Source organism: Dama dama, chromosome 1 (genome assembly GCF_033118175.1).
Source record: "Dama dama isolate Ldn47 chromosome 1, ASM3311817v1, whole genome shotgun sequence".
NCBI classification, from domain to species: Eukaryota; Metazoa; Chordata; class Mammalia; order Artiodactyla; family Cervidae; genus Dama; species Dama dama.
In genome coordinates this window covers 78,258,083-78,284,701 of record NC_083681.1, presented here as the reverse complement: position 1 = coordinate 78,284,701, position 26,619 = coordinate 78,258,083, and the positions used below count along the sequence as shown (strand labels likewise).

The following is a 26,619-nucleotide window of genomic DNA, read 5'->3' as shown; positions in this document are numbered from 1 at the left end:
TACAGCCTTGACCTACTCATTTCCCAATTTTGAACAAGTCCATTGTTCCATGTCCATTTCTAAATGTTGCTTCTTGTCCTGCATACAGGTTTGTCAGGAGGCAGGTAAGTATCTGCAAAAGCTAAATATATGAAAACCTGAGTGGTGCTTAGCCAGGAAGTAGATAGCAATTACGAACTTACAGGAGAGGTAAAGTGGTCAGGTCCGATCATACAGGGTATGATGTCTCAAAAAATTAAACGTTTTGGGGATATTAGAAGCACTTATAGGACTTTCCTCACCATTTCCAGGCCAAAATATATACATACACTTCCCATATTGTATCTATATGCATTTTAAATTCAGTTACCAATAGCTGCACTCTTTTCCCCTCAAGATCAGGAAAGAGAAAATCCTAAGTATTGCAGTTATAGAATTCTGGTTTTATTGTCAGACTTTATTGAGCTCTGGCTTCATGACTTATTTTGTGAACTTGGACAAATTTTATTATTATTTTCTTTTGCTTTTCATTTATTTATCTTAATATGATATTACAATAGTTACAGTATTAAATTAATGGTATGTTTGTATTAAAATAGCTTTACACATTATTACATAATAAACATACTAAGCACAATTATTATTAAATACATTCCTGGAAAGTTTTGCTTCCATTAATAGTTTGCAATAATCAAATCTCTAAAGAAAATCTCATTCTCTTTCTCTATCTCTCTCTGTTACTCCTGCTCATACATACCTATACATGGGTAACACATATGGAGTTAATATTAATTAATAAAGAATAAAAGACAATAAAATCTAAGATGCAACCTCTATCTTCCATTTCCAGATAGATGGATTTGTATATCAGCCTCAGAATGAAGTATTCCCAGTAAAGATGCACATTTGAAAAATAAGTGCTGTGTAAGAGATGGTATTAAGCAACAGAGAAACTGGAAATCCACTGGAGAAGTTTACCTTAAACATTTGCCTTAGAAAAAAAGAAGCAATTAAGAGTCTTCACCGAAAAATGACCCTTGGGAAAGTACATCTCAAGAGGAAGAGTCCACAGCCAGGTTTTTTGGGGGTTTTTTTGTAACATATTTGCACAATACTCTATCCCCCCAGAGTCAAGTAACTTTGAGGGTGTCTTAGGATCAAAGAACATAATTTTATTTGGGTTTGTATCACACTAAGCTCGGTGATGAAGTCATTGTTTCCGCATAAGCCAACACCCTGCTTTGTGCTTCTAGGTCTCTGTGAGATGGCTTTTTCAATGAAATATGAAGTAGATATCATCCCCTGTCACCAAAAATATGACATATATAAGCATGAAAAATATATCTTCTCCAACTCACTCATTTTGTAAACAAGGAGAAGTAGAAATTGAATAATAGGAACAGCAAGGTGTTTATTAAAGTTCCCACATGCCAGGGACTATGCTAGCTAAATTTTCACAACTACTTCCTGAGTTAATTATTATTATTCTTGTTTTACAGACAAAAATTTAGAGCCTTAGATAGATTAAGTGACTTGCTCAAAGTCTGATTCATTGCGGCAGGGGCTATATTCCTGATTCTTGAGTTTATACAGTTAATCATTTCATTCTATTGCCAACAAGTAAACATGAATAGGGCATACCAAAAATCTCAATTCCTGACCCCAGAGAATCCCATCTCCACTATATTTGTGTGTGCTTAGTCATTCAGTTGTATCTAACTCTTTGTGACCCTGTGGACTGTAGCCCACCAGGCGACAATGTCCATGGGATCTCCAGGCAAGAATGCTGAAGCCGGTTGCCATTCCCTCCTCCAGGGGATCTTCCTGACCTAGGGATTGAACCCAGATCTCTTGCACTGCAGGCAGATTCTTTACCATTTGAGCCCCCAGGGAAGCCTCTTCCACTGTATGACTGGTGTACACTTCATGCTCTATTCTGGTTTTATGTGAGCTTCCCAGGTGGCGCTAGTGGTGAAACAAACAAACAAACCCAAAACCTGCCTGCCAATGCAGGACACTTAAGAGATGCTGGGGAGTTAGATCCTTGGGTCAGGAAGACTCCCCGGAGGAGGAGGGAATGGCTATCCAGGCCCGTATTCTTGCCTAGAGAATCCCACGGACAGAGAAGTCAGGCAGGCTGCAGTCCAGGTCCATAGGGTCTCAAAGATTCAGACACAACTGAAGTGACTCAGCATGCACGTATATGGTTTTATGTACTTGGGAAACAAAAATATGTCCTTTGTGGGAATTCCCTGGTGGTCCAGTGGTTAAGACTAGGTGCTTCCACTGTCGTGGCCCCAGGTTCCTGGGTGGAGAGCTAAAATCATACAAGCTTAGCAGCATGCTCCCCACACAGAGACAATGTCCTTTGTACAACCACAAAATCGTTGGTAATATTATAGTGGTATATACATTCGATCATTTTAACTCATTTGCCTGGCAATTTATGCCCATCCATCAAACTTGTGACCTTTCCTCCCCAGATCTGTACATTCACACTGTTTCCCCTTCAGTTCTTATAACAAGAGCTTATTTCTGCTTATGAAGAATTATGAAGGAAATTGCTGATTTTCTTCCAAAGCTATTCTTGTTTTTCTGTTGCAAGAAAGCTTTTATTAGAGAGCCTTGGACATGACCCTGCCCCAGGACCCATGACACACGGGGAACATGGTAGAAGTGCAAGAAATATTCATTCAATAAAGAAAATGAGTGATTATCAGATTTTCAATAGGTGACTGACACAGGGAAGAGAGGCATATATCTAAGTAACACTTAGATAGAAAAACTTCTAGCTTGAGAAAATCCAGGTGCTCCCCAGGAATAGGAATCGACTCCTCACAGAAGTCTTAGATCTAGTATCTTTCAGAGAAATCTACCTCTGACCCAGGATTCTTTTCAACTGCCAATTGATTTTTATCACCTTAATGTTTTCCTAACTTTAATTTTTAAGGCCATCCTCTACAGGACACTAAATAGCCTCATGTGATGCCCTTGGGTTTTATGGTACAAATATGGTTCTCAGTATAAGTAGCCATAAGGATCACTCATTTATCACAGAGAAATCTAGGCAGGACCACTCACAGAGCAAGAGACTGAGTTTCATGATTCTATTCTTCAGGCCTCAAAGATGTAGATAAATCAGAATCTACTTTTTAAATTGGTATAAAAATGACCTTCTCTTTCACCACCATTTCCTTGGGGCTACCTATGTAAAATTTATAACTTCCTCACCTGCATTTCCACCCTGAAAGTGTTAGTTACTCAGTGATGTCAAACTCTGCAACCTCACGGACTATAACCCACCAGGCTCCTAGTTCCATGGAATTCTCCAGGCAAGAATATTGGAGTGGGTTGCCATGCCCTTCTCCAGGAGTTCTTCCTGACCTTCCAAGTCTCCTGTATCACAGGCAGATTTTTTACTGTCTGAGCCACATAGGATATTTAGCTCATATTGCTTATACAGTCCTTATTACATTGTATCACATATAATTTCAATTGCCTGATTCATAATGTGAAATTAGAACAATCTGAAAAAAGGCATAGTGTTCTATTATTGCACTCTTCACAATTGTTTACTGCAAAGCATTTGTTAGGTCCTGTGAAGGATGCAGGAAGGTGTGTAACACATCGTATCCTGTTCAAGTGGGACTATTGGTAAAGAATCCTGCAGGAGACACAAGAGACAAGTGTTCAATCCCGGCTCCGGGAAGATCCCGGAGAAGGAAGTCGTAAACCCACTCCGGTGATTTTGTCTGGGAAAGTCCATGCACAGAGGAGCCTGGTGGGTTACAGTCCATGGGGTTGCACAGAGCTGGACATGACTGAGCACACACATATACACACTTCACACCTATTGGAACACATAGAGACACAGTGAGCACATAATAGACACACCAAATGCATCCCTACCTATCCTCGCCTGGTTTCCCTCGTGGCTCAGCTGGCAAAGAATCCACCTGCAATGTGGGAGACCTGGGTTTGATCCCTGGGTTGGGAAGGTCCCTTGCAGAAGGGAAAGGCTACCCACCCCAGCTTACTGGCCTGGAGAATTCCATGGACTGTATAGTCCATGAATCGCATAGTTAGACACGACTGAATTTCACTCCCACTTTCACTTTCTCCCAGAAACTTTGGAGCTTTTTCAACCTAAGAATATTTGAAATAAATTCTTGGCTTAGTATTTTTAAGACAAAATAGCCAATAGAGTTTCATGAACTCATGAGAGCTGAGCTCATGATTGCAATTTCAGTGCCCAAGTATGCTGGATTCCTCAATTCCTTCTCACTAACTGGAGAAAATGCATCTGGTAAACTCACTTGCAGTAGGTCATTACAATGTAATCTGCACTCCCTCAAGGAAATGTAGATTTCAGAAGAAGGAACTGTGGTATTTGTGTGTGTGTGTGTGTGTTAGTGAGGGTGAGATCAAGGAAGAGGGAAGGGTGACCGAGAAAGATAAGTACACTTTATGCTGAAGATGCTTCACTATAATGATGTCGGTAAACATAGAAACAATGTAACAAGAGCATCCAGTTTTACAAACTGTTTTACAAAACTATTCCAATGAAAGCTATCCTTAATTTAAAAGCTTTAAAATGACATTTAAAAATTGATTAGTAATCAGGAACTAATTTGGAATACCAAGAGTTTTCCAATAAATGGTGAAATGGTCTTAGAGACAAAAGAAATTACTCTTAGCTCACCCAAATAGTAACATTAAGTAAGAGCTTAAGTTCTTTAGGGAGGTTAAGTTTTGCATTACAGACACAATGATATTATAATTTAATCAAAATCTTCAATTTGTTTACATGCAAATAGCTTTGAAATGTTGCCCATGATGTATGTGTGAATGAATGGAAACGAGTTTACATGTGCTTTAGCTTTCCCCTGAGGAAAATAAAGACTCACGTTGGACAAAGAGGAATTCCCTGGTGTCTCATTTGAAGAATGCCAGTGCAGGAAACATGGGTTGATCCCTGATCCAGGAAGATCCCGGCAGCCACAGAGCAGTTAAGCCCAAATGCTACAACTATTGAGCCTGTGCTCTAGAGACTGGGGGCCACAACTCTTGAACCCGAAACCACTGAAGTCCACACACCCTAGAATCTGTGCTGGGCTACAAGAGAAGCCACCACAATGAAAAGCCCATGAACCGCAACTAGAGGTCAGCCTTTACAAACAGAAATTCCCTCCACTGTCCACAGCTAGAGCAAAGCCTCACAGCAATGAAGATCCAGCACATTCAACAACAAACATATAAATATAATAAAAATAATACTGGACAAAGAGAAATATTTGTTCTCTATACATCATTCTCATTTTATATCTACATCTCTGTAGATAAATTATGCATTTTGTGATGATTTAAACGCATGATTTAAATGTGTGAGTGACATTTCAGTGGCTATATGTTTCTGTGTCAAGATATCAGATTATTTGTTTGTTTATTTGTTTGCTTATATCAGAAGACATAGAAACATTACAGATGTCCAAGTTATAAACCTGTTGCCTCATCATTGTATTAGATGAAATGAGCTATAAGAGAGAAGCCAAACTATGTTTACACTATTAAGTCAGGATGTGTCATTGCTAACAAAAAATAGACCACCCAAATATTCCCTCTTTCAAGTAAAAAGAAATTAATATTTAATATCATACTTAGGTCAAAAATGTGCACAATAATCTACATGAATATTAATTTAATTTGTGAGGAGAAATCTGAAGCTTTGTACTTGCAAAATGACACATTCACTAATTCTATCTATTTCTCAGTTAGAATGGTGGAACTTTGGCGGGGGTACATGACACGTGCACAGTCTAGATCCTGTTGACCTTGGAGTTGAAACATAGCAGCTATTAGAATCAGTAGAAGAGAGACACGCTGTTGTGTCTCTTAAATACAAAAGTACTGGACAATAATTACATATCACAGTCTTTTTATTTTCAAAACAAAGGTCTCTGAACAGATCCACCTTTCACATTGAAAAAGCCATTAAATATCAGGCTTAAGTTTCTCAACTACCCAGTGATGTTATTATAATTTGAACACAATTCCCAGTTTGTTTCTGTGCAGAGAGCTTTGACATGTTGCCCACAATGCACGTGCGAGTGAGCGGAAATGAGCGCACATGTGCTTCTCCTTCCCCTCAGGAAAATCAAAACCATTAGCAAGACCACCATCGTGATGACCTTACATTAGAGAACTGAATGAAATATGTTGTTATTTCTTCGACTTCAGATTATAATCTAAATAAACAAATAGATAAGTATTTCTTAAATTCATCACTACATTTTTTAATAAGAAAAATGAAATCTTTTTATTCTAACAAAGGATGTAAACAATGTCAACACATATACCTGTGAACTTGGGCTGAAATAATCTTCTCTATTAATGTAGATAATTAATGTAGAAATTAATCTCTATTAATTTTAGCTAAGCTTGACTATTTGTATCAATAAGAGAGAAAATTCACTTTTTCCCTCTGAATTTTAATTTTTTTTTACTTTTCGTAAGGGGTAAAGTTCTTACTTTTTGTGAATTCTCTAAAGCTGTGTACTAAGCAATAATCTTTTGACAAACGAATATGGATGAAATGCAGAGAACAAAAGTAACACAACTTTAGTTTATTAAAAATGTTTTGCTGATCACTTTGTTCATGGCCTCTTTCACATCCTTGCTCCTCAGACTGTAGATCATGGGGTTCAACATGGGGATCACCATGGTGTAAAACACGACCACCACCTTCCCCTGCTCCACAGACTCTTCTGTGGGACGTCTGAGATACACGAAAATAAGCGTTCCGTAGAATATGACGGCGGTCAGATGGGACCCACAGGTGGAAAAGGCCTTGCGCCTCCCTTCCGCCGAGTTCATCCGGAGAATGGCAATGAGGATGAAGAGATAGGATGCGATAACTATAGTCAGAGAATATGTGAAATTAATGCCGGCGAGTATGATCATTGTATATTCTTTTACAAAGTTCCCAGCACAGGTCATTTTGATGAGAGGTGGGTCTGCACAGTAGAAGTGGTTGATCTCAATCTTCCCACAGAAGTACAGACCATAGGTCCATAATGTTGCTGCCAGACTAGTCAGAAAACCATACACGTAAGGGAAAGAAATCAGTCGGATGCAGACAATCCTTGACATTTTGCTGCCATAGAACAAAGGACTCCCGATGGCCATGCATCTGTCAAAGGCCATCGCAGCAAGAATAAATATCTCTACATGGACAAGAGCAATGAAGAAGAAGCACTGTACCAGACAGCCAGCGTAAGAAATCATTTTTGTCTTGGATAACAGGTTTTCCAGCATTTTAGGAGTGACATTGGAGGAAAACCACGCATCAACAAATGACAAATGACTTAGAAAAAAGTACATGGGGCTGCTGAGTTGTGGACTGACCTTAATTAGCAGGATCATGCCGATATTACCCACCACGGTGACCACGTAGACCAGCAGGAAAATGACAAAGAAGAGAACTTGCCATTCCCGACGACTGGTTAGTCCTAAAAGAATAAACTCTGTCACATCCGTGAAATTGAGCATTTCCTCTGTTCTTGGTCAATATTATTTACAAGCCTCTATGATAATTAAAATGAGACAAATTTAAAATCAAGTATTTATTGCTAATTTATATTTTTTTCATGCCCCTTTCAATTTTTACTTTATTAATTATCTATGAATGTGTTATTCCATTCTTTTAAACAAATCATGTCTGAACACTTTCTATGTAACAAGCTCTGAAAATTATGAATACTAGATGGATAAATACATAACTCTAATTATATAACAGATGTACAAAATGTGATTGAACCAGGCTAATACTAAAATTTGTAACTGGTCAATTGTCCATTAACTACAATTTAAATATCCCTTGTTTCTAACACTGGCATATTTGGTAGTCACACATTTTTAAAATATTTACAGAGGGTTAGTTTCTCTTTTTAACACGTCACAAATGCTACTTTATCTCCTTCTAATTGTAACCATATTATCCAAGATTATAAATGGAAGCTACTTAATCAGATGTATTATCATCCCTCAGTTCAGATCAGTGACTCAGTTGTGTCTGACTCTTTGTGACCCCATGGACTGCTGCATGCCAGGCTTCCCAGTCTATCACTAACTCTTGAGATTGCTCAAACTTAATTATCAGCCTTAATTGCCAAATAAAAAGTTATCCTTTATCTAAGCCTCCTAGTTGCACTCATTTAAAGAGAGATAACTGATTCATACCAATATAGGACAAAACCCACTACAATATTGTAAAGTAATTAGCCACCAACTAATAAAAATAAATGAAAAAAAAAAAAAAGAAACAGAAAAAAAAATAAATAGAGATAAACTGGGAACAATAGTCATCAAAATAAAGAGGCAAGCCTCATTATTCACATTCCCTGGCTAAGGACTCTTTCATATTTAACATGCAATTATAATCAACTAGATATCCTCCACTGTTATGTGCTGCAGATTAAGAAATAAGTAAGACAAAGGGATTAATGCTAATCTTTCAGTTCAGTTGCTCAGTCATGTCTGACTCTTTGCGACCCCATGAATCGCAGCACACCAGACCTCCCTGTCCATCACCAACTCCCGGAGTTTACTCAAACTCTTGTCCATCAAGTCAGTGATGCCATCCAACCATCTCATCCTCTGTCATCCCCTTCTCCTCCTGCCCCCAATCCCTCCCAGCATCAGGGTCTTTTCCAATGAGGCAGCTCTTCACATCAGGTGGCCAAAAGACTAGAGTTTCAGCTTCAGCATCAGTCCTTCCAAGGAACACCCAGGACTGATCTCCTTTAGGATGGACTGGATCTCCTTGCAGTCCAAGGGACTCTCAAGAGTCTTCTCCAACACCACAGTTCAAAAGCATCAATTTTTCGGTGCTCAACTTTCTTCACAGTCCAGCTCTCACACCCATACATGACCACTGGAAAAACCTTGGTAATCTTTAGAGTGGTATTAATGTATAAATACTATAATGTCATACCTATTCTAAAGATGATGAATTATACAGGAGGATATGCATAGGTTATATGCAAACACTAGTCCATTGTGTAGGGGGGACTTGGATCTCTACAGAGTTTGGTGTCTTGGGCAGATAAGCAAACCCTGTTGGATACTGAAGGAGGAGTGTATTTGTCTCAAATGCGTCCAAGGGTCATTTTGAGCTTCCTGTGAACTTACTTGCCCAACAGGAGCAGGAAAAAGAAAATCAGATTACAGATTTTAACCTGTGGTGAGTATTAACCACAGGACCACTAGAGATGTCCCCACACTAACACATTTTTAAAAGATAAGCAATAGAGAACATTTTATTTGGCAAGTCAGATCTAATTGGGTGATATCAAGGATGCTCTAGGAAAAAAAAAAAAGGTGAAAAAACAGATCAAACCAGTCCATCCTAAAGGAAATCCATCCTGAACATTCATTGGATGGACTCATTCTGAAGCTGAAGCTCCATTACTTTGGACACTTAATGCAAAGAGTTAACTCATTGGAAAAAATCCTGATGCTGGAAAAGCTTGAGCACAGGAGAAGAAGGGGAAGGCAGAGGATGAGAAGGTTAGATAACAGCAGTGACTCAATGGACGTGAATTTGAGCAAACTCTCCAGGAGATAGTGGAGGATAGAGGGGCCTGGCATGCTACAGCCCATGGGGTCACAAAGAGTTGGACACAACCTAGCAACAGGAAAAACAAACAACAACATGAGAAGGTACTGGTGCTAGTGCTTTGCCAAAGGTAAATACGTGACATTCTGAGTGCTGGTTAGTCTGATCATTGTTGCCTTTGGCGAACTCACAGGGAAACTGGAGTGGTCAGGTCTGATCTTAGGAGGGATGAGGTTTGGAAAAAAAGTGAAGAGTCTAGGGAACTTAGAAACACGTAGATGGTTTTCCCCACCTTCTCCAGGCAAACTTACGGATGCAAAACCTCCCATGTTGTATTTCTCTGTGTTCCAAATTCAGTTACCTATAAATGTGGATTGTTTTTCCCCCAAGGCCAGGAAAGAGGAAACATTAAGTATTCCATTTAGAGAATTCTGTCTCTATTGTGAGATTTTGAATTTTGGTTCCGTGACTTACTTTATGAACTTGGGCAATTTTTATTATTGTTTTGTCTTTCTCTATGTTTAATATGATATAATATTAATATACTGCTAAATTCATTGTGAGTATGAAAAGAGACATTACACATCAATAATATACATATAAATATGTAATAAATATACAAGGCAGAAGTATTATTAAGTGCACTCCTGTCAATAGTAGTTTCTATCAATAGTTTGTAACAGTCAAGTAATCAAACCTCTGCAAAAAATTTCCTCTGTCTCCCTCTTTGACAAACACACAAATATACACCTCCAGGCAAGGATAACATATATGGAATAATTAATGTTAATTGATAAATAATAAAAGAAAATAAAAACTAAGGCACAATCCTCCTCTCGCAGCTCTAGATAGATATATTTGTATACCAACCTCAGAATAAACGGAAGCATTCCCAGTAAAGATGCAGAATTCAAAACAAACTGCTGTATAAGAGATGGCAATGTGCAAAAGAGAAACTAGAAATCCACAAGAGAAATTTCCCTAGAAATCTCTGAGGAAGAGTCCTACTTTTTGTAACAGATTTGCATAATTTTACTTTCCCCCAAATTCAAGTTACTTTGAAAGTGTCCTGGGATCAAATAACATAATTTGTTTGGGTTTGGATCACACTAAGCTCTGTGAAGTCCGTCATCCTGCATAAGCCAAGTCCGGGCTCTGGGCTTCTTGGTCTGCGCCACTTGACTTTTCCAGTGAAAGACGAAGTGAGTATTACTCCTTACAACCAAAATTATGGCATATAATATAATGCACAAAAATGTATCTTCAAAATGCATTTTTCAAAGCATGAAGAATGTATCCTTTCTAACTTCCTCATTTTATAAACAAGGAGAACTAGAAACTTAATCACAACCACAACAAAATATTTATTACAGTTAGCGCATGCCAGCCATTATGGTATCTTAATTCTCATAACTACCTCCTGAGGTAATCGTTACTGTTATCCATTTTCGGACCAAAAATTTAGTCTTAGAGAAGTTCAGTGACTTGGTCAAGGTCACACTTTCAGTGAATCAGGGACTAAATTCCTGATCCCAGAGTTGCACTATTCATCATCCCATTCTATTGCTCAATAAACATTAGGGCTCCCCTGGTGGTTCAGAGGGTAAAGCGTCTGCCTGCAACGCGGGAGACCAGGGTTCAATCCCTGGGTTGAGAAGATGCCCTGGAGAAGGACATGGCAACCCACTCCAGTACTCTTGCCTGGAAAATCCCATGGATGGAGGAGCCTGGTAGGCTACAGTCCATGGGGTCGCGAAGAGTCAGACATGACTGAGTGACTTTACTTTCACTTTCTTTTCTTTTCAATAGGGCGAAGCAAAACTCAAGTCCTGACCTCAAAGAGTGTTATTTCCTCTGTATTACTGATGTATTTTAAGTGTTCTACAACAATGTTATGTACTTGGGAAATAAAAATGTGTTCTTTGTACAGCCTAAAAATTATGGGTAATTTTACATGCATGCATTTGAGTTGCCTAGGGATTCATGCCCCCCTCTCAAACATGTTTCCTTTCTTGGCCAGATCAGGATACTGCACTCACACCACCTCCCCTTCAGTTCCTTCAACAGCAGCCTATTCCAGCTTATGATCTGTGGAGGACATTGCTGCTTGTCCTCTGAACCTGTTCTTCTTCCATCGCAATAAACTTCTGATGAGAGGGCCTTGCTCACGGCCCTGCCCCAGGACCTATAACAATGCTGGGCGCATGTTACATGCACAAGAAATATTTTTTCAGTAAAGTAAATGGGCAATTATCATGTTTTCAATAAGTGAACTATACAGGTAAGAAAGGCACATATCTCAGTAATACCTGGATACATCTCAGGATAAGATTGAAAAGCTCCATGCTTACAATGAAACCATATTTTGGAATTGAAGAGTGCTCACCAAGCATTTGTGAATCTGCTGTATGTGGATCTTCAGAGAAAAAAGTGCTGTCTTAAGAGAATGCGTGTGCTTCCCAGGGCTAGGAGTCTACTCCCCACAGAAGTTTGGGGACTAGCATCTTAGACAGTAACCTACCTCTGAGCCCAGATTTTTTTTTCAATTGCTAATTAACTATGTTTATCCCCTCAAATGTTTTATCTAGTTTTTTTTTTTTTTTTTTTTTTAAGGCCAGCCTCTATAAGACATGAAACAGCCTCATGTGATTCCTCTGTGTCTTACGGTACAAACGTGGTTCTCAGTGTGTGAATGAGGACCGCTCCTTTAACACAGGGAAATCTGGGCAAGGAAGTGCCACAGAGCAAGGCCCTGAGTCTTAGGATTCTAAATCCAGGTCACAAAGACGATGACTTCAGGTGTGGTTATGTGATTCCTGCAAAAACAGCCTTCTCTGTTTCTCTGAGGTTCCCTATATAAAATTAATAATCTCCTCCACTGAATTTACTTAGCATTTAGTTCTTGTTGTTTATAGAGTTCTTATCACATTGTATCACGTGTAAGTGTCTGTTTTGAAACTATGGACAATTTGAGACATGACATAGTGTCTTACTCCTTCTTGCATCCTTTATAATTATTCAATACAAAGTGTTTTCCTAGGTCATGTGGAGGGTATCATATGGAGAATGTATAAGGCATATGTTCCTATCCTGTTAATTCACATGGGGACGCATACCCAGTGATACATAGAATATATAATAGATATCCCACATATCCATCTCCATAAATCCCACCCCACATTTCCCCACTCAACTAGCACACACTCCAAAATGCACACGTTCATCCTAGGCAGCAGTGGAACTCAGATTTTGGTTGCAATTTAATTTTTCATGGGGATACATCTGTAAGAATTCTTACATATTTTGGATGATGGAATGGGCTTACATTAGAGTATTACATGGGATTCTACCAGGAAACTTGGAGCCTATTTAGCCTAAGAATACTTTAAGTAAAGTCTTACCTTTGTATTTTCAGATAAAATGGCTAACAGGGTTTCAGGAACCTGTGAGAGAAGAGCTGGAAATCATAACTTAAGTGGCCAAGTACCCAGGACTCCTGAGTTTCTTCCCAGTTATTATGGAGAAAGTGACTCATGTTAACACATTTGTACCAGGTTATTGCAACACAATATGCATTCTCTCAAGAAAAATGTAAATTTGAAAAGAATAAAATGTGATGTGTGTGTATGTGCTTCTGTGTGTTTGTCTGTATTAGAGAGGGAGGGAAGAAAGAAGAGAGAGCCAGAGAAAGATAAATGCAACTTACATTGGAGAGCTTAAGTATAATGAGTTTGATATGATAGATGCAGAATGAATGCAACCTTAAAATCTATTTTACAAAGCTATCCCAAATATTCAGCAAGTGGCAAAATTGCTTTTAAGTTCTGCTAAAGTATCCAGACTCATGGAAATTATGAACCAGAAAGATCTTGAGATCTGATGCTACAATCTACAAATACACTGGATAAAAACAAACAAACAAAAAATAAGTGGCTCAAAGTGTAAGTCACTCAGTCATGTCCAACTCTTTGCAACCCCATGGTCTATACAGTCCATGGAATTCTCCAGGCCATAATACTGGAGTGGGTAGCCTTTCCCTTCACCAGGTCATCTTCCCAACCCAGGGAGCGAACCCAGCTCTCCCGCATTGCAGGCTGATTCTTTACCAGCTGAGCAGCAAGGGAAGCCCAGGAACACTGGAGTGGGTAGCCTATCCCTTCTCCAGTGGAGCTTCCTGATCCATGAATCAAATCAGAGTCTCCTGCCTTGCAGGAGGGTTCTTTACCAACTGAGCTATCAGTGAGGTGGCTCAAGGTCACCCACAAAGTAATGTGAAATTTGCAAAGTCAGTAACATGATTTAACATTGACTTTACATCATCATTTTCCATGTAACAATAAACCAACTTTCAAAAAAAAGTAGAGAAAGCAGTACATTTTTGAAAACAAAACAAAACAAAAAAGAGGTAACAAAGGTTATTCAAATCCATTTGCTAATATAGAATTAAAAGGCTTTAAAATAGATTTTAAATGTATTAATAATCAGTAACTAAGTTGATATATTGAGAGTTATGCAACAAATGATAAACACATGGTCTTACTGCCAAAAGAGATCACTTTTAACTCACTTCGTAAGTAACATTAACTGTGTAAGATGTTAACATGTCTAAGGGGTTTAAGTTTTCCAAGCCTAGACAAGGTAATATTAATATAATTTAATCAAAATTAGCAACTTTAATATGCAAAGACCTTTAAAATACCACTCATGATATACCTATCTGTATGTGGAAATTAGTTCATGTGTATTTCTGCTTTTCCAGAGGTAAATAAAAATATCCACTTGTACAAAGAAGGTTTGTTTTCATAGTGCAACAGTATAATTTTATACTGATATCTTTGCAGCTAATTTTGTGATTACTTAAGTATATAAATTAAATGCACAAATGACATTTCAGTAGGTTTGAATTATTTATTTATATTTGAGGACATAGAAACTTTAAAGAAAATCAAATTTTAAAGTTGTTGGCTCATACTTGTATTAACAAAATTTATCTGTTGAATTACAAAAGAGAAGCTAAATTATGTTAATATTATATGTATGTACACATGGACACACACACACACACACACACACACACACATATATATCATGTCATTGTTAATAGCAAATAGACCACAACAAAATTTTTATTTCTTTCAGTGCAAAGATTATTTTAAAATATTTTAATATTTTCAAATAATCATTTGGTCAAAAATGGGTAAAACATCCCACAGGAATATCAATTTAATTTTTAAATGGAGTCTGGAAAACTGTGCTTTCAAAATGAGAAATTTACTAATTCTACCCACTTTTAAGTGAGAATGAAGATGTTAGCTGAGGTACATGAGATGTGCCCAGTCTGGTCCCTGTTGACTTGAGAGTTAGAATATAGAAGTTTTGGGAATCAGTAAAGAGAGACACTCTGCTCTGTCTTGTGAACACCAAAAATCTGAAGAAAGATGAAATACAGTAGGATTCGTGTTTTCAAAGTAGAAGTCTCTTAACAGATCCATCCACCGAAAGTAGCATTAAATATCACACAATCTCAAAACCATTAGCAAGGCCACAATTTTTACACATTCAGCCTAGAAAACTAAATACAATATTATTTTTCTGCACCAAATTAACCTCTAAATAGGTGAACTGATAAGCCTTTCCTAAACTCACTCACTGCAATTTTTAATTAAAAAAAAAGTAAAATCATCTCATTCCAGCTAAGAGTGTGAACCACTTAAATGACTAGACCTGTGAACTTAGGCTCAAATAACATTTTCTATTAATTTATTTACTAATTTTAAGTTGTTTGATTACTTATATGAACATGAATGGGTTCATGCTACTTCTTTCTCTGAATTTTAGTCTTTGTCTTGATTTTCTTTTTATGCACAGTCTTCAGCTATGTACTTATCTATATCGGTTGACAAATATGTATGAATAGTAGAGAACTTTATTTTAACTTGTTAAAATTCTGCCGATGACTTTGTTCATGGCCTCTTTCACATCCTTGTTCCTCAGACTGTAGATCATGGGGTTCAACATGGGGATCACCGTGGTGTAAAACACGGCCACCACCTTCCCCTGCTCCACAGACTCCTCTGTGGGACGTCTGAGATACATGAAAATAAGCGTTCCGTAGAATATGACGACGGCGGTCAGATGGGACCCACAGGTGGAAAAGGCCTTGCGCCTCCCTTCCGCCGAGTTCATCCGGAGAATGGCAATGAGGATGAACAGGTAAGATAAGATAACCACAGTCAGAGAATATACGAAGTTAATGCCGGCGAGTATGAGCATTGTATATTCTTTTACAAAGTTCCCGGCACAGGCCATTTTGATGAGAGGTGGGTCTGCACAGTAGAAGTGGTTGATCTCAATCTTCCCACAGAAGTACAGACCATAGGTCCATAATGTTGCTGCCAGACTAGTCAGAAAACCATACACGTAAGGGAAAGAAATCAGTCGGATGCAGACAATCCTTGACATTTTGCTGCCATAGAGCAAAGGACTCCCAATGGCCATGCATCTGTCAAAGGCCATCGCAGCAAGAATAAATATCTCTACATGGACAAGAGCAATGAAGAAGAAGCACTGTACCAGACAGCCAGCGTAAGAAATCGTTTTTGTCTTGGATAACAGGTTTTCCAGCATTTTAGGAGTGACATTGGAGGAAAACCACACATCAACAAATGACAAATGACTCAGAAAAAAGTACATGGGGCTGCTGAGTTGTGGACTGACCTTAATTAACAGGGTCATGCCGATATTACCCACCACAGTGACCACGCAGACCAGCAGGAAAATGACAAAGAAGAGAACTTGCCATTCCCGACGACTGGTTAGTCCTAAAAGAATAAACTCTGTCACATCCGTGAAGTTGAGCATTTTCTCTCCTCTAAGTCAATATTCGATACAAACTTCTCTGATAACTAAGAGGAAATAAGTTTAAAATCAAATGTTGATTATTATCAATGTATATTTTATTCATGCTCCCTTTTATTTTTTTAATTAAATATCTATGACTTCATTTTGACACTCTTTGTCAGCAATTTGTTTCTGAGTATCTGCTGTTTAATAAGCTCCCTGAAGGTATTTACATTGACAAATATAATACACTGACCCACTTACATAAGAGTTGTACAAAAATGTGATTGAAACATGCTAGTCCTAAAAATTATAATTGTCCAAATGTGTGTGTGTGTGTGTGTGTGTGTGTGTATTCAGTTGTGTCCGACTCTATGACTCCAGGGACTATAGCCCTCCAGACTCTTCTATCCATGGGATTTTCCAACCAAAAGTACTGGAGTAGCTTGCCATTTCCTCCTCGAGGGGATCTTCACAACCCGGGGCTGAACTGGAGTCTCCTGCATTAGCAGGTGGATTCTTTACCACTTAGCCACCAGGGAAGCTGAAGACTATTTCTTAAATATCCTTTGCTTCCAACTGGCATTTTGGTAATTATTTATTTTAAGATATTTATAGAGGGTTAGATTTCTCTTTTTAATGTAACTCAAAAATAATACTTTTTCTCCTTTTAATATAAGCATGTTCTCTAGGATTATGGGCTTCCCTAGTGGCTCAGACGGTAAAGTGTCTGCCTGCAATGTGGGAGACGTGGGTTCAGTCCCTGGGTCAGGAAGAACCCCTGGAGAAGGACATGGCAACCTATTCCAGTACTCTTGCCTGGAAAATTCCATGCATGAAGAAGCCTGGTAGGTTACAGTCCATGGGGTCACAAAGAGTCGGACATGACTGAGAAGCTTCACTTTCACTTCCAGGATTATTAGGGCAAAACCATTTAATCCAATAAATTGTCGGCCCTGAATATCAGATAAAATTTATTTTTAATCTAACCTCATACTTGGCCTCATTTAAAGAGGGACAAACTGTTCACAGTAATCTTTGAAATAAAGGGTTAAATCACTTACACACTTTCATATATTGTGTGTATTCCCTGGATAAGGACTCTGACAAACCTAGCATGTAATTATAATCTACTAGATACCCTCCACTGTTATGTTTTGCAGATTCAAATATAAGACCAGGAGATCAGTGTCACTAGTGAGAGTGGTAGTAATGTAATTAAACCTTGTAAAGTCATGATGTATTCCTACAGTTTTATACTCAGAGGAGAAAGCAGGGAATGACTGACCCTTCTTTGGAGATCCAGTGGAGTCTAGGGAAGCTTTTTGGATAGTTACAAATTTATTTTCAAATAGAGATTGTATCATATGAACCTTTCTAGTACAGTACTTCACAGAATCTTTTCCTGAGAAAATACTAGTGCCTTGCGTTCTGATAATAAGTATTATGTAGGAAAATCCACAAATGTTTATTCATCAAATAATGAGAAATCTTTGTGTCTTATCCAAATTCTTACAATTATGCAACTTACCTCATAAGCTATGCAAAACTGTTTGGGAAAGAATTCTAATACACTTAGTCTAGCTAGAATTTACTTAGCTTTAAATAAGAGAAAGGAGAGCGCGATAGAGATGACTTTAAGTATATGAAAGGATGTGCATAGATTTTATGCAATCATTACACCATTGTATACAAGAGACTTGAGCTTTTGCAGATCTGGGGATCCTGGGGGGATGTTGTGGAGGGTGGTGTTCTAGAAGTGATCCTTCTGAGATACAAAGGAGAGCCATATTGCCACAGTATCATTTTGAGCTGCTTGTGAACCTGCTCAATCCAAGGGAACCAGAACAAGAAAAATGGAACACAGAACTACTTGTAAACCACCCAGACAATGCAACTTAAAAAAAGTTTTAAAAATAGTATGCTAGCTTTAGAAAAAGATGAATGTCCTAAACAAAAAAAAAAGGGGGGATTTTTAAAGATTGTGAAATTAATGAAAGATATGTTTTAGACATCATCATAAATGATAGAGAAAATATAAAGATGAAGGAGAGATTCTGAACATGGAAACAGATTACAAATATGTCAATAGAACATATTGATATTGAGTCAACAGAATGTGCCAGTAGTGTCCACTTATTTCTAAAATACTAGCAGAAGAGGAATTTTTATCTGGAAAGTCAGATCTCACTGCATCTAACTGTACCAAGGACGATCCAGAGGGATGGTATAATAGACCAGTGTTGTTAGTACTTCACAAAGGCAAAATACATGAAAACCTGTGTGGTGGTTTAACAGGTAATTGAAAGCTCTGATGAACTCACAGGGAAAATGGAATAGTCAGGTCTGATCTTAGGAATTATGGAGACTGGAAAAAAGAGAAGGATTTGGAGACAGACAGTTTTACTCACCATTTTTTCAGGCAAAAATATACACACAAGCTCCCCATATTGTATCACTCTGTCTTTCAAATCAAGTTACCAGTAATTGTAGATTATTCCCGCCCCACCCCCCGCCCCCAGGGCCAGAAAAGAGGAAACAGTAAGTATTCCAGTTAGAGAATTCTGTTTCTATTGTAAAGTGTTTGAATTCTGGCTCCACGACTTATTTATGAACTTAGGCAGGCTTTCTTCTTAGTTTGTTTGGTTTTTCATTCCTCTATGTCTTAATATTATGTGACAAGTGTTAATTAACAGTATTAGCTTCATTGCTTGAGAGTATGAAAAGACATATTCAACTCTCTTGCAACCCATGGATGGTACCCCACCAGATTCCTCTGTCCTTGGGATTCTCCAGGCAAGAATACTGGAATGAGTTGCCATTTCCTCCTCCAATAATAAATAAGAAGGTGCAATTATTACTGAATGCACTTGTGGAAACTGTAGCTTCATTAATAGCTTTTAATAATCAAATATTCAAATCTCAATATAAAAATTTCTGTCTCTCTCTCTCTGACAAATATACACCTCCATACATGGATAATATAAATGGAATAATTGATGTTAATTAATGAAGAATACAAGAAAATGAAATATATGATGAAAGCTTCATCTTCCAGCTGCAGATACATGTGTTTGTATACCAACCTCTAAATAGAACAAAGTATTCCCAGGAAGGAAGCAGAATGGGAAAGTGAATGTTGTGTAAGAGATGAGATGATACCAGGTAGAAAAGACACTGGAAGTCCACAAGAGAAGTTTCCCTTAAATGAATGCCTTATTAAAAAAAAAAAAAAAAAAAAAGCAATTAAGAATCTTCTTTTAGAAATAACCCTGGGGAAAGTATATCTCTAGAGGAAAAGTTGATCTCTGAGTTTTTGTTTTGTAACAGATTTGCAAAATTTATTTTCCCCCAAAATTCAAGTTATTTTGAAAGTATTCTGGGATCTAATAACATATTTTGCTTGGCATATCAAGCCAGGAAAAGTATTTCCAGAATCTGCGGGCCTTTCATGACCTTCACTCCTATATTCTAGCAACCATCTCTCTCGCCTCAATCACAGACTCTGAATTGCACTCCATTCTAAACTGAAAACCAAAGTGGGTCTTTAAAAGCAAGTCATTTCAAATTGCTTCTTAACTTGGAAACTTTTCAGAGCTTCTCGTTTTTCTCAGGGTAAAAGTCTTCCAGTGGCTCACAGGATCTTGGCCTCTGGTCCCTTATCTGCCCATGATCTCATATTCCATTAATTTTCTCACTGCCCTAGGCTGCAGCCACACTGGTTTCCATTTGTTCTTTTTTTTTTTTTTCCATTTGTTCTTAAAACTTTCTTTGAATGCTTGCATCTGCCTTTTCCTTAGTTACTCCATCTGTCTAAAACGCTTCTCCGTAAGTACCTCCATGGCTCATCTCTAAACGGCTTTCATGAGATTTTTGTTCAATTATCATCTTCTCAGTGAAATCAACCTTCATTCTCATATCTGAGCCAGAGGTAGGTACCCCTTTGCTCCTTTATAAGATGATTTTTTTTTTCCAGATTTTTCCATAACATCACTAATATACTCTACAATCTATTTACATATTTTCCTGATGGTTTATGCTTGTTTCACACAACTGGAATATGAGTCTCATGAGATCAAGGATTTCTTTTGCTGTTTTGTTCATTGATAGCAAATAACTAAAACAGAGCCTCAAACATAACAAGCACTCAGCTAATATTCTTTGGACAAATAAGTGAATTAATTAATTCAACTGCAGGTTAAAATGTTGAGAAGTAGGCCAAAATAATTATAAACAAGTTTGTCTATATTATTATTGGCATTTTAATATGATTAAGGATAGAGAGATTATTAATTTGCTAATGGGATATCTTATGAGAATTAGTGTTGGTATCTTGCTTCAGACTGCATGCAGAAACTAAATTGCAAACTATATAAATTAATTATAAATATTTTAAATATATGTGTAATGCAATAACTTTTGTGTGAATGATTAAATAGTTTTTCATAGTAGTTAAAATTGCACTAGTTGCATAATAACCTCTGAAATTGTCTGGCTTTCAAATTGATTAAGTTTTATAATCTAGGGCAAGAATACAGCTAAATAGAGAAATTAGTTCTGCTGTTGGTAAGTTAGGCAGTTTAGAGTTACACATATAAACAGGAGAAAAATAGCATACAATATTATATGTTATTAATGTTGAATATTTTATGTGAAAACTAGTTTGACCCTGAGGTGAATTCCTAAACAAAATTCCTAGAAAGTATTGATCAAGTTGAATACTCTGAAACATACACATGCACACACATGTACAAACACACATTTGACCCATTTTTTTGATTGGGTTGTTTATTTTTCTGGAATTGAGTTGCAGGAGCTGCTTCTATATTTTTGAGATTAATTCTTTGTCAGTTGCTTCATTTGCTATTATTTTCTCCCATTCTGATAGCCAAAGCAATCTTGATAAAGAAGAATGGAACTGGAAGAATCAACCTGCCTGACTTCAGGCTATACTACAAAGCTACAGTCATCAAAACAGTTGGTACTGGCACAAAGACAGACATATAGATCAATGGAACAAAATAGAAAGCCCAGAGATAAATCCATGCACCTATGGACACCTTATCTTTGACAAGAGAGGCAAGAATATATAATGGAGAAAATATTATCTCTTTAACAAGTGGTGCTGGGAAAACTGGTCAACCAATTGTAAAAGAATGAAACTAGAACACTTTCTAACACCATACACAAAAATAAACTCAAAATGGATTAAAGATCTAAATGTAAGACCAGAAATTATAAAACTCCTAGAGGAAAACATAGGCAAAACATTCTCTGACATAAATCACAGCAGGATCTTCTATGACCCACCTCCCAGAATATTGGAAATAAAAGCAAATATAAATAAATGGAACCTAATTAAACTTGAAAACAGGTTTTCTTAACTATAAAACCAAGCAGACTTGCTTAGCAACAAATTGTTCAGCATAATCATGAGATATGCCCCCAAATAATCAAACAATGATGGCATGAGACCACATCCTACCCAGGGAGCTCAGTAAGTTAATGACACCTAGGACATGCTCAGCACACACACTAAAAAATTCATGGAAAAGTTGCATTTCAAAGTGAAATGTACCCTCATTGTACTGAGACCTAACATACATTTTCCTTAGTGCCATGACTGTTCCACCTTGACCAAGTAGGGACAAGAAAATATCCCTGCCCAAATTGGAAGAGGAACTGAAGTTGGAAACATAATATCTACTTAAGAATGAGTAAGAAAGTGGCCTTTTCCCCATCCCCACTTTTCTTTGCATTATAAAACTGCAACCCACTAAGTTCTCAGGACACAGAGCCATATCATCTGCCTGTTTTTAAGTCTCATATGTCTTATTCTAATAAATCACATCTTATCTATCATTTTGCCTCTAATTGAATTTGTTCTGTGTTGAGGCATATAGGACTGGAGCTCCTCAGAGCCCCTTGAAATACCATCAAAAGGTCTCACACCACTGTCTAGCATTTTTCTTCCTTATGGTCAGTCTCAATATTTTTCTTCAGTCATTGGGAAGTCCACACCATGACATTAATGTCTAGCCATGGATGGTCATACCTTCTGTTTTCTATATATTAGCTGAATTTCCTCCACACCATTCACATGGCTTTGTGTCAGTTTATAGCCACCTCACTTTGTGTTATGGGATGTATCATGTCTCTTTAAAACCCATATATTGAAGTATTGATCCCCAGTACCTCAGCATAGGAGTGAATTTGGAGATAGAGTCTTCAAAGAGGAAATTAAAGTGTCATGAGTTCATACGAGTGGGTCCCAACTCAAGATGACAGGAGATCAGGTCATGGAAATGCTCAGAGGAAAAACTGAATACTGAGCCAGGGGAATGACAGCAATCTACAAGCCAGACAGAAGCTTCAGAAATAACTATCCTTGCTAACACTTTGACCTTGAATTTTCAGCCTCCAAACTGGAAGGAAATCAATCTCTCTTGTCTCAGCATCTAGTCTGTAATGCTTTGTTAACGGCAGCACTAGCAAATTAATATACTCTGTGTTCTATAGACAGACAGAATGTTTTGATAATGGGATGAAGCTTTCCTTCTTAGGATACTAGCTTTATTTTTAATTGTTTTTAAGTAACTTTTATAACAAAGTTTAATACACACATAGAAAATGTACACAAAACATAGCTGGACAGGTTAGTGGATTTTTTACAAAATAAATATACCTGTAAGATCAAACATCTGAATCACAGAGATTAACCCTACATGAGACATGCTCCTCACCTCTTTTTGCACTCACTATGCTTCAAGTTAACTATATTCTCACTTTTAATGCTATAACTAATGTGTCTGTTTCTGAATTTCACATAACTGGAATCAAAGAATACATTGGCTTCTATGCAAAATATTTTGTGGAACACTATGTTGATATCTGGACATTACGCAGGTTATTGCTTTAGTTTGTTTAGATGGTTTAATAAAAAAAATACCATAAAAAAGTGTCTTGTAAACAAATGAAATTTATTCCTCATTGACTGGAAGCAGGATGTCTAAGTTCAAGTTGGGTTCTGATGAGAGGCTGCTTCCTGGATCATAGGTGGCAGTCTTTTTGCAGTGTCCTCACATGATAGAAGGCAAGGTGGTTCTCCTAGATTTACTAGAGGAGCACAGATCCATTTCATGAGGCTAAAGGCAAGCCCTCGTGACTTCTGTTGTTTCATAGTCTCACCAGTATTTAATCTTATAAGGTGTGTTATTACAATTTTTTCTATGCTGGGTTATATGTATAGATACAACTAACTTAATAATTTGCATTTCCCTAATCACTCCTGAAGTTGAACACATGTGACATGTTACTTCATTCTTTGAAAATTTTTATTCAGAACCTACCTGTTCATAACCTGTTATTCATTTTTTTCATGCAGTTGTGGATAAATTGAGGAATAGTCTAATGCACTGTAATGAATTAGAGTCAAGTAATACATTTCCCAGTTCTACCACTCACTCCCTTTGTAATCAGGCAAGTCACTTAATGGCACTGTTTCAGGTTTTCCGAAGTAAAAAACTGAAACAATAACATCACCTGTCTCAGCTGTTCCAATGACTATTGACAGCATATCTATAAATATCTGGAAAAAATGTAAAATACCTGTTGATTATTATTTGGTAAATAGTTAACACTATATATTTTTTATTTATTAATCTTCTAATTACTTGCAAAATAGACTCTATGTTTGGTGTTTTACTAATAACATTGGTATTTTAACAACTGCACTAAACTTAATTAACCTTGAAGTTACCCAATGTGTTTTTTTTTCGCCTTAAAATTGCTGATTAAAAATCCTTTTAGCTACCATTTCTTCCTCCCTCTTTACAATTTGTTTAGCAATAAGTCAATTCTATCTTTTGAACCCACAAGTTATATATTTTTGCTCTATATAGTCTGATTTTATGCATGTTTAGTCACAAGTTTGTTCTCATTCACGGAAGCTTATTTTCCTTGTACTCTTCTAGATAGTTTCTTTGCAAGTTCTAGTCATTCCTTTTAATCTTTATAGGCCTGTAGTTTCAATACTAACCCATATTTCTTTTAACTGTTGTTTTTTTTATTTTTTATTTTTTTTATAATTTGCATCATATAACTCTAATATGTGATGTTGAGAGTATTCACCTGTATTTTCTTGCAAATTTGCATGAACAAGGACTTTATCTGTGGAAGGTCTTTTAAGTTTGATAGTTGACTTCATGAGAAATAGATGGGGAAACAGTGGAAGCAGTGTCAGACTTTATTTTTTTTTGGTTCCAAAATCACTGCAGATGGTAATTGCAGCCATGAAATTAAAAGACACTTACTCCTTGGAAGGAAAGTTATGACCAACCTAGATAGCATATTAAAAAGCAAAGACATTACTTTGCCAACAAACGTCCGTCTAGTCAAGGCTATGGTTTTTCCACTGGTCATGTATGGATGTGAGAGTTGGACTGTGAAGAAAGCTGAGCACCGAAAAATTGAAGCTTTTGAATTGTGGTGTTGGAGAAGATTCTTGAGAGTCCCTTGGACTGCAAGGAGATCCAACCGGTCCATCTTAAATGAGATCAGTCCTGGGTGTTCATTGAAGGACTGATGCTGAAGCTGAAACTCAAATACTTTGGCCACCTGATGCGAAGAGTTGACTCACTGGAAAAGGCCCTGATGCTGGGAGGGATTGGGGGCGGGAGGAGAAGGGGACGACAGAGGACGAGATGGCTGGATGGCATCACTGACTCAATGGACATGAGTTTGAGTAAATTCCGGGAGTTGATGGACATGGAGGCCTGGTGTGCTGCGATTCATGGGGTCACAAAGAGTCGGACACGACTGAGCGACTGAACTGAACTGATTGATAGTTGATCATTCTGTCCTGCATTTGTGTTTGTTTGTTTCAGTCCCATGAAGCTTCTTCTAAACTAGGATCCCTTTAAATTCACTTTTTGGCTTGTAATTTGACAGCTCATGAAACCATTGTAAACCTAGACCTGCAAATCGACAAAAGAACAACGTTGACAGGTAAGTAAAAAGGGATGAGACTTATGGGCTTAGAGAAGTTCATCCCAAGATATATCACAGGACATATTGATTATTTTGAATCAAAGTTACTGGCAAAATAGGTAATGAAAAAATATATGTTAAAAAAAGTCTGAACCTCCTTTTCTCCTCAAAAATAGGAAGGAAATATCCCATGTGAAAATATCCTCCTTACACCATGAGGAGAGAAAGTGTCCTTATCAACAGGGGTAGAGAATTCAAGAGTAAGAAAGCTGCATTTAAAAACTATTATTTTTTGATTAGTTCATTACCCTGAGCAAAAGTCCCTTTGTTTTGTTAAATTTCCACAAATAATTAGGTCTCTGTCTAAAACTGATATAGAAACAGTTTGCTTTGGTTACTTTGGGCGTCTCATTTCTTTGAGACCTCAATGTGTATGAATTAATTTTTTCCCTCTGTTCTGTGTCAGTTTACTTATGTGACCAGAAAAAAAGAAAAAATCAAGGGAAATGGGGGGAAATTTTCCCCTCTCTGATGGTTCAAGTGCTGGCTTTCAGTGCTAAGGAAGGCATACTTAATAAAGTTGAGATGAAGTAAGTTTTTTACACTGCACTAATTACATTTTAAAGCAATTTTTCAATATTGTAGTGGTTTTTGCCATACATTGACATGAATCAGCCATGGATTTACGTGTATTCCCTATCCCGATCCCCCCTCCTGCCTCCCTCCCCACCCCATCCCTCTGGGTCTTCCCAGTGCACCAGCCCTGAGCACTTGTCTCATGCATCTAACCTGGGCTGGTGATCTGTTTCACCCTTGCTAGTATACTTGTTTCAATGCTGTTCTCTCAAAAAATCCCACCCTCACCTTCTCCCACAGAGTCCAAAATTCTGTTCTGTACATCTGTCTCTTTTTCTGTTTTGCATATTGGGTTATCATTACCATCTTTTTAAATTCCATATATATGTGTTAGTATACTGTATTGGTCTTTATCTTTCTGGCTTACTTCACTCTATATAATGGGCTCCAGTTTCATCCATCTCATTAGAACTGATTCAAATGAATTCTTTTTAATGGCTGAGTAATATTCCATTGTGTATATGTACCATAAATTCCTTATCCATTCATCTCCTGATGGGCATCTAGGTTGCTTCCATGTCCTGGCAATTATAAACAGTGCTGCGATGAACATTGGGGTT

General features: G+C 37.4%; 1 protein-coding gene across 1 annotated transcript; it reads right to left on the bottom strand.

Moving 5' to 3' along the window:
• Positions 1-6,597: 6,597 nt before the first annotated feature.
• LOC133067573 (olfactory receptor 5M3) lies at positions 6,598-16,456 on the bottom strand. The gene is made up of 2 exons (XM_061158536.1): positions 15,842-16,456; positions 6,598-7,530 (listed from the first exon to the last, which is right to left on the bottom strand). Exons 1-2 carry the CDS (start codon positions 16,454-16,456, stop codon positions 6,598-6,600), a joined length of 1,548 nt encoding a protein of 515 aa, XP_061014519.1.
• Positions 16,457-26,619: the final 10,163 nt, after the last annotated feature.